Source organism: Triticum dicoccoides, chromosome 3A (genome assembly GCF_002162155.2).
Source record: "Triticum dicoccoides isolate Atlit2015 ecotype Zavitan chromosome 3A, WEW_v2.0, whole genome shotgun sequence".
Taxonomy (NCBI): Eukaryota; Viridiplantae; Streptophyta; class Magnoliopsida; order Poales; family Poaceae; genus Triticum; species Triticum dicoccoides.
The window spans coordinates 603,743,658-603,759,781 of record NC_041384.1 but is presented as its reverse complement, the minus strand read 5'-3'; the positions used below and the strand labels follow the sequence as shown (position 1 = coordinate 603,759,781).

Here is a 16,124-nt window from a genome sequence, read left to right as displayed (position 1 = left end):
GCCAGATCGTGAAAATCTAGCCCGTAATAGAACATAAGACCCCTAACGAAGGGATCCAGAGCGAGGCCTAGTCCTCGGAGGAAGTGGAAGACGAACACGACGCTCTCAATGGGTTCGGGAGTAGGGACGACCTGCCCTAGGGCAGGCAGCCGATGTGAAATTTCGGCTGTCAGATATCTGGCCTCTCTCAACTTCCTGATGTCCTCCTCTGTGATGGAGGAAGGCATCCACCGACCTTGAAGGTTGTATCCGGACATAGTTGAAGGTCTGAAGTGCCTAAAACTGAGCTTTGGGTGTTGGAACTCAATGCGAGAGGCGGATTCGATTAAGATCAAGAGGAAAAGGCCTTGTCCCCTTTATAAAGAGGGTGAATATCAAGCATCCTCCTCGTGGCCGTTTGGGACTTGCCTAAGATTTAGGAGTCCTGCTAATAGGCACGGTTGGGTTACCCACGTCCGTATTAATGGGAATCCCGTAATAAGGGGACACGATCTCTGCTTCGACAAGACGTGCCAAGGAAACCGCCTCACGAAACACGCTAAGATAGGTTAGGAAAAACTATTCGAATAAAGACCTAGCTGTGGTGTGATGTCACACTACGGGGTACGTCAGCAGATTAGATTTCTGTAAATATTATTCCCTCTACGGTGGTATTTGGAACTTATTTTGCAGAGCCGGACACGATCCTCGTGTTCAAAATCTTCTATGAAGTATTTGGAGGAGCAACCCGCCTTGCAATGCCGAAGACAATCTGCGCGCCGGACTCATCGTTATTGATGCCTGGTTCTGGGGCTACTGAGGGAGTCCTGGATTAGGGGGTATCCGGACAGCCGGATTATATCATTTGGCCGGACTGTTGGACTATGAAGATACAAGATTGAAGACTTCGTCCTCTGTCCGGATGGGACTCTCCTTCGCGTGGAAGGCAAGCTTGGCAATACGGATATGTAGATCTCCTTCCTTGTAACTGACTCTGTGTAACCCTAGCCCCCTCCGATGTCTATATAAACCGGATGGTTTTAGTCCGTAGGACAACATACAATCATACCATAGGCTAGCTTCTATGGTTTAGCCTCTCTGATCTCGTGGTAGATCAACTCTTGTACTACTCATATTATCAAGAATAATCAAGCAGGACGTAGGGTTTTACCTCCATCAAGAGGGCCCGAACCTGGCTAAAACATCGTGTCCCCTGCCTCCTGTTACCATCCGCCTTAGACGCACAGTTCGGGACCCCCTACCCGAGATCCGCCGGTTTTGACACCTACAGACATATTTGGAAATGAGAAAGTGGTTGAGGGCTTTGGAGCAATATCACTAAGCATTTTGAGCAAGTAGACCATTAAGCAAGACCTCATCCCATTTTAATAGTATTGGGTTTCTACGGACTCAATGTGATCTTGGATCACTAAAATATAAATGAAGAGTCTTGAGCTTTTGCCAACATGTTCCTTAGCATTTTGAGGGGTCTACATCTCTAGTCCATGCCATGCCATTCATTGAACTTTCTAAAATATTGAACTTGAATGTATATTAGTTCAGTGAGCTATATGGTGTTATGAATTACCAAAACCATCCGGGGATTAGTTGCACTTTCATGGTTCTCTCTCAGAATTTTTATGGTGGAAGTGTAGATTCGTTCTGATGGTCTCTCACAGATAAAGTGGAGGTGGAGGGGTATTTATTGTCTTCATCCAAAATCCAACCGTTACAACGTTTTGACTCAACTCGGTGACACCAAACCAAAAACTCAGTGAGACTAACATGTGTAAAAGATTCGAACATTGGTCATTTCGGTGGGACCGAACAAACAATCTCGGAGGGACCAATATGCGATGACTTAAGCAAGACCATGTTTCGGTAGTTTTTATCGTTTAAACTCGGTAATTCCAAAATGAATTAATTGGGTTACACAAACTTGGTCAGTGCAAATCGGTGGGACCGATCGTCATCTCGATACAACCAAAATTCTAGGGTTTGTCTTTGACAGTGTCTAGGATAACTCAGCGGGTCTAGATGTGGAGATTTTGGTGGCTCCGAGTTGGACTTTTAGGGCTTGGACAGATGGAATTTGCACAAGGTATTTGAGGATTTTTGGGGTAATATCTTCAAGCACTTGAGCAATTGAGTCATGATCAAAATCTCATCCCCTTTTAATCGTATTGGCTTTCCAATGAACTCAATGTGATCTTGGGTCACTTAATCAAAAATGTTGAGTATTGAAGCTTGTGCCAATCCATGTCCTTAGCATTTTAAAGGGGTCCACATCCTCATGTCCTTGCCATGCCAATATTGAACTTTTTTGAAACATACTAAATGAAAACATTAGTCCAACAATATGTATGTTGACATGGATTACCAAAAACACCAAGGGAGAAAATGTGCTTTCCTATTCCCTTTGCTTCATGATACTTTACAAAACTCGAGGTGTGCCGGTATCCTCTCGAGTCATGCACATGCTCACTATACCGTTCTTCTCATTACCGATTTTGTTTTTCTTTCTTGTTGAAGTGTTCTGGCATCCCCGTGACATGATCACCTGTGTCTGGCCAGATGATGATGGATGTCATCACATCGAGAGGGCCCTAAGAATATCTCTCCATCGTCGGAGGAGCAAATCCCACTGTTGAGCTATCTGGTCCCTTGTCAAACTTTTTGTTGAACCTGTAAGTTGTCCTTATGATCACCGTATTACAGATGAAGTTTGAGAAACCCCAAAGTCCACCGTATAGTAGGAGGTTACTATGATAGTCTCATGGTCTAAGGAATTAAAAACACATGCTACCACTCCATGTTATAACAATTGATCTCAGACAATATTATCTCAAAGTATCAAACAAGTTTGGGTCGGTTCCATATGATCATTTTTCTAACGTCATACTCTCAATGTTGTTTTAGGACTATATTTACACTTAACAATATCCTAAGATCCGGAAAACATGATCACCAACAACACAGGAGCTAGTCTTAGAGGCGAGACGGGAACCTATTATTTACCGTTTATTATTCCACACGTGCATATGAGTTTTCCATTGAATCGCATATTCCAGGACCATAACAGTTATAACATGAAATATAAACTCTTAATTATGAGAACAAAAATATAATAATATAATATTATTGCCTCTAGGGCATATTTCCAACAATGAGACCCACGTAAGTTCCGATGGGGTGACCCAACCTATGTGATCGGAGATTTTGTGAGTTAGGACCTGTGAAAACAATTTAGTGGTCAACTGAGGAGAGTATCCTTATGAAACCACTCCGTTGGAGATGCAATACTCTCGTAATCCATAAGACAAGTTGAGTTTTGTCTTAATATGTCCCAAAGCTTGTATAAGCAAGATGCTATCCTACAGAGCGATCTTTGGAGGAACACGCCTATGTGAGCTCGACTACTGGGAGCTCATGAGTATGACTAATAAGCTCCACCCGTGGGGTTTAGCCTTCGGCAGCCACTTATCAGCTGACAATAGGCGAAACTTTTGTACTCTAAACCTATTTCAAGGCATAGTTCATTGTTCAGCTGTGAAGAAGTCTAATCCTGTTGCTATAGGTGGAAGGTCAACTTAACAATCTCCACTGAAAATTCTGGTATATAAAATTTATGTGCCTCGAGCTCTGGTGGGGGATTGTTGGATTATAGATGGGTTTTGGCCCATGTAAGACAATAATCCCTGGTTAATCTCTAAGGCTCATTTAGGTGCATGAAAAGTGGTGGGAAGTTCAGTATCATATTTCTAGAGTAGTAAGAGTGAGACCCCTTCTATAATTGATGCTCTACCACATGCCATTGGGAGCTTGAGAAGAGGAGTTGTACACACGCTCCTTCTCCTCCGCCGCCCGCCTCGCCTCGCCTCGTCATGACAAGCACGCACGCCGGGTGTTGCGGGAATGAGCGGAGCCGAGCCTTATTTTTGCTGGTTAGAAATGGTTAATTAATTATGGATTAATTAATGAGTCGCTAACGAAAGTGCCACTGTCTAAGATGTTGGACCGTGGGCTATTCGTGGACTTAGTCGTGGTCCTCAGCCTAGGCCCATCTACCCGACGGCCTATATAAGGAGCGTGCTCGCCTGTGGAGTAAACCCTAACTCACTCCCTCCCTCCTACATAACTCTAGTTGTCATCTATTGTTCCTTTCAGTGTGCTGCTTCTAGGGATCCCATCCCGACGACCGCGTGCACGGTTGGTCAGGAGAGCAGGTGCCTCTGGAACCCACTTGTTCGAGATCCTTCCCGGAAGAACGGCAATAAGGTTTTTGGGGAGCGTCTCGACGCGACTGCTCCCGGTTTGCCCCCATCTTCGCCCTCTTCTTCGACTACTTCCCTGCATCGACTCCATGGCCGTCGTCTCCGCCAAGAAGAAGGTCGCGGACGATGCAGAGGCTATTGCTGCCGCGCCGCCCCGTTTGCCTCGCCAACCGGAGGGTTATTTGTCATCCCCTATTTGTTCGTTCATGTGCTAGCTGTATATGATGTATCCATAGATGTCTTGGTTCTATGTATTGTACGTGCTCACATGTTTAGGTATCGGTGTTAGTTGCATACTCTCCTTGCCATGCTTATTATTTGTTGGGGAACGTAGCAGAATTTTAAAATTTTCTACGCATCACCAAGATCAATCTATGGAGTCATCTAGCAATGAGCGAGAAAGGAGTGCATCTACATACCCTTGTAGATCACGAGTGGAAGCGTTCAAGAGAACGGGGTTGATGGAGTCGTACTCGTCGTGATCCAAATCACCGATGACCGAGCGCCGAATAGACGGCACCTCCGCCTTCAACACACGTATGGCTGGGGAAGACGTCTCCTCCTTCTTGATCCAGCAAGGGGAAGGAGAGGTTGATGGAGATCCAGCAGCACGACGGCGTGGTGGTGGAAGCAGCGGTGATCTCGGCAAGGCTTCGCCAAGCTCCAACGAGAGGGAGAGGTGTTACGAGGGGAGAGGGAGGCGCCAGGGACTTGGGTGTGGCTGCCCTCCCTCCCCCCACTATATATAGGGCCCCTAGGGGGGCGCCGGCCCTAGGAGATCCAATCTCCAAGGGGGGCGGTGGCTAAGGGGGGACTTGCCCCCCAAGTCAGGTGGGGCGCCCCCACCCCTAGGGTTTCCAACCCTAGGCGTAGAGGGAGGCCCATGGGGGTGCACCAGCCCACCAAGGGCTGGTTCCCATCCCACTTCAGCCCATGGGTCCCTCCGGGATAGGTGGCCCCACCCGGTGGACCCCCGGGACCCTTCCGGTGGTCCCGGTACAATACCGATTACCCCCGAAACTTTCCCGATGGCCGAAACTGAACTTCCTATATATAAATCTTCACCTCCGTACCATTCCGGAACTCCTCGTGACATCCGGGATCTCATCTGGGAGTCCGAACAACTTTCGGGTTACCACATACTAATATCTCTACAACCCTAGCGTCACCGAACCTTAAGTGTGTAGACCCTACGGGTTCAGGAGACATGCAGACATGACCGAGACGACTCTCCGGTCAATAACCAACAGCGGGATCTGGATACCCATGTTGGCTCCCACATGTTCCACAATGATCTCATCAGATGAACCACGATGTCGAGGATTCAATCAATCCCGTATTCAATTCCCTTTGTCAATCGGTATGTTACTTGCCCGAGATTCGATCGTCGGTATCCCAATACCTCGTTCAATCTCGTTACCGGCAAGTCAGTTTACTCGTACCGTAATGCATGATCCCGTGACCACACACTTGGTCACATTGAGCTCATTGTGATGATGCATTACTGAGTGAGCCCAGAGATACCTCTCCATCATACGGAGTGACAAATCCCAGTCTCGATCCGTGTCAACCCAACAGATACTTTCGGGGATACCTGTAGTATACCTTTATAGTCACCCAGTTACGTTGTGACGTTTGGTACACCCAAAGCACTCCTACGGCATCCGGGAGTTACACGATCTCATGGTCTAAGGAAATGATACTTGACATTGGAAAAGCTCTAGCAAACGAACTACACGATCTTGTTCTATGCTTAGGATTGGTTCTTGTCCATCACATCATTCTCCTAATGATGTGATCCCATTATCAATGACATCCAATGTCCATAGTCAGGAAACCATGACTATCTATTGATCAACAAGCTAGTTAACTAAAGGCTCACTAGGGACATGTTATGGTCTATGTATTCACACATGTATTATGATTTCCGGATAACACAATTATAGCATGAATAATAGACAATTATCATGAACAAGGAAATATAATAATAATCATTTTATTATTGCCTCTAGGGCATATTTCCAACAGTTTCCCACTTGCACTAGAGTCAATAATCTAGTTACATTGTGATGAATCGAACAACCATAGAGTTCTGGTGTTGATCATGTTTTGCTCGCGGAAGAGGATTATTCAACGGATCTGCGATATTCAGATCCGTATGTACTTTGCAAATATCTATGTCTCCATCTTGAACATTTTTACGAATGGAGTTGAAGCGGCGCTTGATGTGCCTGGTCTTCTTGTGAAACCTGGGCTCCTTGGCAAGGGCAATAGCTCCAGTGTTGTCACAGAAGAGAGTGATCGGCCCCGACGCATTGGGTATGACTCCTAGGTCGGTGATGAACTCCTTCATCCAGAGTGCTTCATGCACTGCCTCCAAGGCTTCCATGTACTCCGCTTCACATGTAGATCCCGCCATGACGCTTTGCTTGCAACTGCACCAGCTTACTGCCCCACCATTCAAAATATACACGTATCCGGTTTGTGACTTAGACTCATCCAGATCTGTGTCGAAGCTAGTGTCGACGTAACCCTTTACGACGAGCTCCTCGTCACCTCCATATACGAGAACCATATCCTTAGTCCTTTTCAGGTACTACAGGATGTTCTTGACCGCTGTCCAATGTTCCATGCCGAGATTACTTTGGTACCTTCCAACCAAACTTACGGCAAGGTTTACATCAGGTCTGGTACACAGCATGGCATACATGATAGACCCTATGGCTGAGGCATAGGGGACGACACTCATCTTTTCTCTATCTTTTGTCGTGGTCAGACATTGAGCTGAGCTCAATTTCACACCTTGCAACACAGGCAAGAACCCCTTCTTGGACTGATCCATATTGAACTTCTTCAATATCTTATCAAGGTATGTGCTTTGTGAAAGACCTATGAGGCATCTCGATCTATCTCTATAGATCTTGATGCCTAATATGTAAGCAGCTTCTCCAAGGTCCTTCATTGAAAAACACTTATTCAAGTAGGCCTTAATACTGTCCAAAAGTTCTATATCATTTCCCATCAAAAGTATGTCATCCACATATAATATGATAAATGCTACAGAACTCCCACTCACTTTCTTGTAAACGCAGGCTTCTCCATAAGTCTGCATAAACTCAAACGCTTTGATCATTTCATTAAAGCGAATGTTCCAACTCCGAGATGCTTGCACCAGCCCATAGATGGAGCGCTGGAGCTTGCATACCTTGTTAGCATTCTTAGGATTGACAAAACCTCCCGGCTGCATCATATACAATTCTTCCTTAAGAAAGCCATTAAGGAATGCCCTTTTAACGTCCATTTGCCATATCTCATAATCATAGTATGCGGCAATTGCTAACATGATTCGGACGGACTTCAGCTTCGCTACGGGTGAGAAGGTCTCATCGTAGTCAACCCCTTGAACTTGTCGATAACCCTTAGCGACAAGTCAAGCCTTATAGATGGTAACATTACCATCCGCGTCCGTCTTCTTGTTAAAGATCCATTTATTCTCTATCGCTCGCCGTTCATCGGGCAAGTCTGTCAAAGTCCATACTTTGTTTTCATACATGGATCCTATATCAGATTTCATGGCTTCTAGCCATTTGTCGGAATCTGGGCCCGCCATCGCTTCTTCATAGTTTGAAGGTTCACCATTGTCTAACAACATGATTTCTAGGACAGGGTTGCCGTACCACTCTGGTGCGGAACGTGTCCTTGTGGACCTACGAAGTTCAGTAGCAACTTGATCTGAAGTTTCATGATCATCATTAACTTCTTCTCTAGTCGGTGCAGGCACCTCAGGAACATTTTCTTGAGCTGCGCCACTCTCCAGTTCAAGAGGCATTACTTCATCAAGTTCTACTTTCCTCCCACTTACTTCTTTCGAGAGAAACTCTTTCTCTAGAAAGGATCCATTATTGGCAACAAAGATCTTGCCTTCGGATCTGAGGTAGAAGGTATACCCAATAGTTTCTTTAGGGTATCCTATGGAAACACATTTTTCCGATTTGGGTTCGAGCATTTCAGGTTGAAGTTTCTTCACATAAGCATCGCATCCCCAAACTTTTAGAAATGACATCTTAGGTTTCTTCCCAAACCATAATTCATATGGTGTCGTCTCAACGGATTTCGACGGAGCCCTATTTAAAGTGAATGCGGCAGTCTCTAAAGCATAGCCCCAAAATGACAGCGGTAGATCGGTAAGAGACATCATAGATCGGACCATATCCAATAGAGTGCGATTACGACGTTCGGACACACCATTACGCTGAGGTGTTCCAGGCGGCGTGAGTTGTGAAACTATTCCACATTTCCTTAAGTGCGTGCCAAATTCGTGACTCAAATATTCTCCCCCGCGATCTGATCGTAAGAATTTTATCTTTCGGTCACGTTGATTCTCTACCTCATTCTGAAATTCCTTGAACTTTTCAAAGGTCTCAGACTTGTGTTTCATCAAATAGACATACCCATATCTACTTAAGTCATCAGTGAGAGTGAGAACATAACGATAGCCACATCAGTATGTATAATTTCCAATAAGTTGGTTGCTCGCTCCATTGTTCCGGAGAACGGATTCTTGGTCATTTTACCCATGAGGCATGGTTCGCACGTGTCAAATGATTCGAAATCAAGAGACTCCAAAAATCCATCTGTATGGAGCTTCTTCATGCGTTTGACACCGATGTGACCAAGGCGGCAGTGCCACAGATATGTGGGACTATCATTATCAACCTTATATCTTTTGGTATTCACACTATGAATATGTGTAGCATCACGTTCGAGATTCATTAAGAATAAACCATTGACCAGCGGGGCATGACCATAAAACATATCTCTCATATAAATAGAACAACCATTATTCTCGGATTTAAATGAGTAGCCATCTCGTATTAAACGAGATCCAGATACAATGTTCATGCTCAAAGCTGGCACTAAATAACAATTATTGAGGTTTAAAACTAATCACGTAGGTAAATGTAGAGGTAGCGTGCCGACAACGATCACATCAACCTTGGAACCATTCCCGACGCGCATCGTCACCTCGTCCTTCGCCAGTCTCCGTTTATTCCGCAGCTCCTGTTTTGAGTTACAAATATGAGCAACCGCACCGGTATCAAATACCCAGGAGCTACTACGAGTACTGGTAAGGTACACATCAATTACATATATATCACATATACCTTTAGTGTTGCCGGCCTTCTTGTCCGCTAAGTATTTGGAGCAGTTCCGCTTCTAGTGTCCCTTTCCCTTGCAATAAAAGCACTCAGTCTCAGGTTTGGGTCCATTCTTTGGCTTCTTCCCGGCAACTGATTTACCGGGCAAGACAACTCCCTTGCCGTCCTTCTTGAAGTTCTTCTTACCCTTGCCTTTCTTGAAACTAGTGGTTTTATTGACCATCAACACTTGATGTTCCTTTTTGATTTCCACCTCCGCTGATTTCAGCATTGAAAATACTCCAGGAATAGTTTTCACCATCCCCTGCATATTGTAGTTCATCACTAAGCTCTTGTAGCTAGGTGGGAGCGACTGAAGGATTCTGTCAATGACCGCCTCGTCCGGGAGGTTAATGTCCAGCTGGGACAAGCGGTTGTGCAACCCAGACATTTTGAGTATGTGCTCACTGACAGAACTATTTTCCTCCATCTTACAACTATAGAACTTGTCGGAGACTTCATATCTCTCGACCCGGGCATGAGCTTGGAAAACCATTTTCAGCTCTTCGAACATCTCATATGCTCCTTGTTGCTCAAAACGCTTTTGGAGCCCCGGTTCTAAGCTGTAAAGCATGCCGCACTGAACGAGGAAGTAATCATCAGCACGTGACTGCCAAGCGTTCATAACGTCTTGGTTCTCTGGGATGGGTGCTTGACCTAGCGATGCTTCTAGGACATATGCTTTCTTGGCAGCTATGAGGATGATCCTCAGGTTCCGGACCCAGTCCGTATAGTTGCTGCCATCATCTTTCAGCTTGGTTTTCTCTAGGAACGCGTTGAAGTTGAGGTTGACATGAGCGTTGGCCATTTGATCTACAAGACATTTTGCAAAGGTTTTTAGACTAAGTTCATGATAATTAAGTTCATCTAATCAAATTATTTCAAAGAACTCCCACTCAGATTAGACATCCCTCTAGTCATCTAAGTGATACATGATCCGACTCAACTAGACCGTGTCCGACCATCACGTGAGACGGACTAGTCATCATCGGTGAAAATCCCCATGTTGATCGTATCTTCCATACGACTCACGTTCGACCTTTCGGTCTCTTGTGTTCCGAGGCCATGTCTGTACATGCTAGGCTCGTCAAGTCAACCTAAGTGTTTTGCATGTGTAAATCTGACTTACACCCGTTGTATGTGAACGTTAGAATCTATCACACCCGATCATCACGTGGTGCTTCGAGACAACGAACTTTCGCAACGGCGCACAGTTAGGGGGAACACTTTCTTGAAACTATTGTGAGGGATCATCTTATTTACTACCATCGTTCTAAGCAAATAAGAAGCAAAAACATGATAAACATCACATGCAATCAAATAGTGACATGATATGGCCAATATCATTTTGCTCCTTTTGATCTCCATCTTCGGGGCGCCATGATCATCGTCGTCACCGGCATGACACCATGATCTCCATCATCATGATCTCCATCATCATGTCTTCATGAAGTTGTCTCATCAACTATTACTTCTACTACTATGGCTAACGGTTAGTGATAAAGTAAAGTAATTACATGACGTTTATGTTGACACGCAGGTCATAAATAAATTAAGACAACTCCTATGGCTCATGCCGGTTGTCATACTCATCGACATGCAAGTCGTGATTCCTATTACAAGAACATGATCAATCTCATACATCACATATATCATTCATCACATCCTTTTGGCCATATCACATCACATGGCACATGCTGCAAAAACAAGTTAGACGTCCTCTAATTGTTGTTGCAAGTTTTTACGTGGCTGCTATAGGTTTCTAGCAAGAACGTTTCTTACCTACGCCAAAACCACAACATGATATGCCAATTTCTATTTACCCTTCATAAGGACCCTTTTCATCGAATCCGATCCGACTAAAGTGGGAGAGACAGACACCCGCTAGCCACCTTATGCAACTAGTGCATGTCAGTCGGTGGAACCAGTCTCACGTAAGCGTATGTGTAAGGTCGGTCCGGGCCGCTTCATCTCACGATGTCGCCGAATCAAGATAAGACTAGTAACGACAAGTAAATTAACAAAATCAACGCCCACAACAACTTGTGTTCTACTCGTGCATAGAAACTACGTATAGACCTAGCTCATGATGCCACTGTTGGGGAACGTAGCAGAATTTTAAAATTTTCTACGCATCACCAAGATCAATCTATGGAGTCATCTAGCAACGAGGGAGAGGGGAGTGCATCTACATACCCTTGTAGATCGTGAGCGGAAGCATTCAAGAGAACGGGGTTGATGGAGTCGTACTCGTCGTGATCCAAATCACCGATGACCGAGCGCCGAACGGACAGCACCTCCGCGTTCAACACACGTACGGTTGGGGAAGACGTCTCCTCCTTCTTGATCCATCAAGGGGAATGAGAGGTTGATGGAGATCCAGCAGCACGACGGCGTGGTGGTGGAAGCAGCGGTGATCTCAGCAGGGCTTCGCCAAGCTCCAACGAGAGGGAGAGGTGTTACGAGGGGAGAGGGAGGCCCCAGGGACTTGGGTGCGGCTGCCCTCCCTTCCCCCACTATATATAGGGCCCCGAGGGGGGCGCCGGCCCTAGGAGATCCAATCTCCAAGGAGGGGACGGCGGCCAAGGGGGGACTTGCCCCCCAAGTTAGGTGGGGCGCCCCCCACCCCTAGGGTTTCCAACCCTAGGCGCAGGGGGAGGCCCATGGGGGGCGCACCAGCCCACCAGGGGCTGGTTCCCCTCCCACTTCAGCCCATGGGGCCCTCCGGGATAGGTGGCCCCACTCGATGGACCCCCGGGACCCTTCCGGTGGTCCTGGTACAATACCGATTACCCCCGAAACTTTCCCGATGGCCGAAACTGGACTTCCTATATATAAATCTTCACCTCCGGACCATTCCGGAACTCCTCGTGACGTCCGGGATCTCATCCGGGACTCCGAACAACTTTAGGGTTCCCGCATACTAATATCTCTACAACCCTAGCGTCACCGAACCTTAAGTGTGTAGACCCTACGATGCAGACATGACCGAGACGACTCTCCGGTCAATAACCAACAGTGGGATCTGGATACCCATGTTGGCTCCCACATGTTCCACGATGATCTCATCGGATGAACCACGATGTCGAGGATTCAATCAATCCCGTATTCAATCCCCTTTGTCAATCGGTACGTTACTTGCCCGAGATTCGATCGTCGGTATCCCAATACCTCGTTCAATCTCGTTACCGGCAAGTCACTTTACTCGTACTGTAATGCATGATCCCGTGACCAGACACTTGGTCACATTGAGCTCATTGTGATGATGCATTACCGAGTGGGCCCAGAGATACCTCTCTGTCATACGGAGTGACAAATCCCAGTCTCGATCCATGTCAACCCAACATATACTTTCGGGGATACCTGTAGTATACCTTTATAGTCACTCAGTTACGTTGTGACGTTTGGTACACCCAAAGCACTCCTACGGCATCCGGGAGTTACACGATATCATGGTCTAAGGAAATGATACTTGACATTGGAAAAGCTCTAGCAAACGAACTACACGATCTTGTGCTATGCTTAGGATTGGGTCTTGTCCATCACATCATTCTCCTAATGATGTGATCCCGTTATCAATGACATCCAATGTCCATAGTCGGGAAACCATGACTATCTATTGATCAACGAGCTAGTTAACTAGAGGCTCACTAGGGACATGTTATGGTCTATGTATTCACACATGTATTATAATTTTCGGATAACACAATTATAGCATGAATAATAGACAATTATCATGAACAAGGAAATATAATAATAATCATTTTATTATTGCATCTAGAGCATATTTCCAATACTATTTACTTGTGGATTTGATTAATCTATAAAGTGTTAATATTTCTAGCACTCTGAAACTAGTCTCTCTGTGTATCCATCCCCCTCTTCCGGCTGGTGTATAACATCAGTGTATTTGTAATGGTTACTAGTATGAATAGAATTGCAGGTGTTTCTTAAAAAAAACTAGTCACTCCTATATATATAAGATAAAATAAAGCTCATAATATGATTCGAAAGAAAAAAGAACGCAATGATTTGTGCATGTGTGGGTTACGAGCGTATCATGGCCCGGTCGATCGACCCATGTGAGCTTGCACTGGACGCGGGCTACGAGTTCCGGAATCTGCTAACATGCGGGGTGCCTTTGTGTGTTGACAGTTAACACCGCCCGGCATTTTTTTGGGGGGTTTTCTTGTAGGCAAGAACATCCAGCTAGCTCTATCAGGAGTTCTTTCGAGATGTAGCACCTACAGAATGAAACGATGTGTTTCCTCCAAAACTGGAAAAACAATACTGATTCCATTGTAACAGAAAGATGGTACAGTACTGAATAAACCAGTTTCTAATCGGTTAATTAACAAGCACTTATTAGACAGTGTAGGAGCATTATGCTATATGAGTATATGGTGCTAGAACTGACGATATATGTCGTGCTGGAATTAAAGGGAATAATTACTAGGATCTCCGTATAGAACCGTTAGCAAGGAACCCCGATCCGTACCAGCTCATTTTTGTGATAACCTAGACGTTTAAGAAAATAAGTTGGATTTGTGATAACTGTGCATGATTTGGTTTTGTTATTGCATGGTTGATTCCCTCTTCGGTTTGCACGTGGCTCTCTGCTAATCATGTCAGGACGGCTCATGAGTGAAGCACTAACCCAATAAAAATGGCGAGCCTGGTCCTGAGATTCCTGTACATGCGCCTCATGAGTGCCGTTTGTTTAAGCTCGTAGGAAGCTTCCTAGCGACATCCGAAACGTACGGAGGACATACAGTACTGAGCAGCCAGCCATGTCAACCAAGAGAGCAGCAGCCAGTAGTGCGTGCCAAGTTGGCTATACTTTGCAAAGATGAGAGCACCACATCAGCAAAGACGAACGTTAATCCGGTAATCAACAAGATGCTCATATGCTTAATTGATCGCCACGTTCAGACCAAGTAGGAGCCATGCGCATGCGCATGCACATGCATGCAGCTCCGCGCGCCATGGATATGCATGCACAAAGTCAATGCCCTTTGGAGCCATGGACTGCCAGATCGCTCACAAATTTAATCACTACTCCATGTTACAATAATTGTACTGCTGTTAGTACTGGTGAACAGGCTCGTAATAATTGGGAAAACAAATTGCAGACGAGCGTGCGCTGGGCAGGCCTATATATACATCGGTGGTGCCCTGTAGTTCACTCAAGCAAGCGGTAGCATCATCATATCGTAGTAGTAGCTAGAGCTAGCTAGGTCTCCTTGACCCCAGTCTCAGTAGTTTCTCTTCAAGATGTCGCAGAGGCCGGGGAGGCACCAGAGGAGGGCGTCGCAGAGCGTGTTCTCGCTGCCGGAGAACTTCGCCAGCCTGGAGGACGTGCCGGCGGACGGCGTCGGCGAGCAGCGGAAGCCCGCCGCGGCGGGGGCGGACGCCTCCGAGCAGCAGCCCGCGAGGCCGGCGGCGGGGCGCCACCGGCGGGCAATGTCCATGGCCGTGCCCTCCAGGGACCTGGACATGATCGCGGAGGACATGGGAAGCTACAAGTACGGCGCCTGATTAGCGGGACATGTAGTTCACGCTGGTGTGTACGTACGTACGAGTTCTTCCCTGGCTGTTGGGTAGTGTCCTGTTCTGTTTGCCGTTTGGTAGTGTTGTTCTGTGCTGTGTTTTTCGTGGTTCGCTGAATGTGTACTCCTTCATTTGCTTGCCTGACCTGAGTAAAGAAATCCCGCTGTTACAAATTTCAGTGTTTGTGGCAAAGGTAAAAACTTACAAACGTTCCTAGGTTACCATAATGCGGCACAGCTCTTGGGAAGCAGGGTGATTTACTGATTTTTATCATTACGAAAGGATGATACAGTTGCGTATGGCACTCATACCGTCGCTAAGCCGACAGCCGAGAACCGTCGCTAATCCGATGCCAGACGGAGAACGGCAACGCCACGGTGGTGCCGGCCGGTGGGCGGGGGCAGCCAGAGGAATCGATGGTGGCAGATCCGGTGAACGGTGATGGAGATCATGGAGATGACGCGAATCTTGCGAGGCTAGGCTAACGAGCGGCGAGGTGGATCCGGTAGGCAACCCGACCTGTCACCGTGAAAAGAAAATAGAAAGTGACGTCGGCACAGCGCTCGTGCTATCGTGCGCATGACCTCGCCCGGGCGTGCTGCTGGAAGCCCCATCGCGCTCGCTCACAGCCTCCCGTTAGTAGGCCCGCCCATGAATGCGTCTTTTTTTTCTGCACCTGGTTTTTTCAAAGGTAGCTTTTTTTACCTAGGTCGGTTGCTAATTAAAGATATGAATTAAAAAAATCATAAATTCAAAAAATGTTGACGAATTCAAAAAAATCACGGGTTTGAAAAAACGTTCGCGAATTCATAAAGTGCTCATGATTTCAAAGAAAGTTCATGGGTTCAAAAATGTTGAGGAATTCAAAAGTTGTTCATGACGTCAAAAAATGTCCACAAATTACTCGAGGATTTGAACTAGTGTTCACGAATTCAAAAAAGTTCGCAATCTTGAAATATTATTCATGAATTCAAAAAATGTTGATGGATTTGAAAATAATGTTCATGAATGGATAAAATGCTTGCAGATTTGAAAAATGTTAGTGATTTCAAAAAATATTCATAAGTTCAAAAAACATCATGAATTTGAAAATTGATTGGGAAGCTACAAGTACGGCGCCTGA

At 45.9% G+C, this 16,124-nt stretch overlaps 1 protein-coding gene across 1 annotated transcript; it reads left to right on the top strand.

Annotated features, from left to right (window-relative positions):
• The first annotated feature begins 14,651 nt into the window (after window positions 1-14,651).
• On the top strand, window positions 14,652-15,183 carry LOC119272272. The gene has a single exon (XM_037553790.1). It carries the CDS (start codon window positions 14,726-14,728, stop codon window positions 14,987-14,989), a length of 264 nt encoding a protein of 87 aa, XP_037409687.1. The 5' UTR covers window positions 14,652-14,725; the 3' UTR covers window positions 14,990-15,183.
• The last annotated feature ends 941 nt before the right edge of the window (window positions 15,184-16,124 follow it).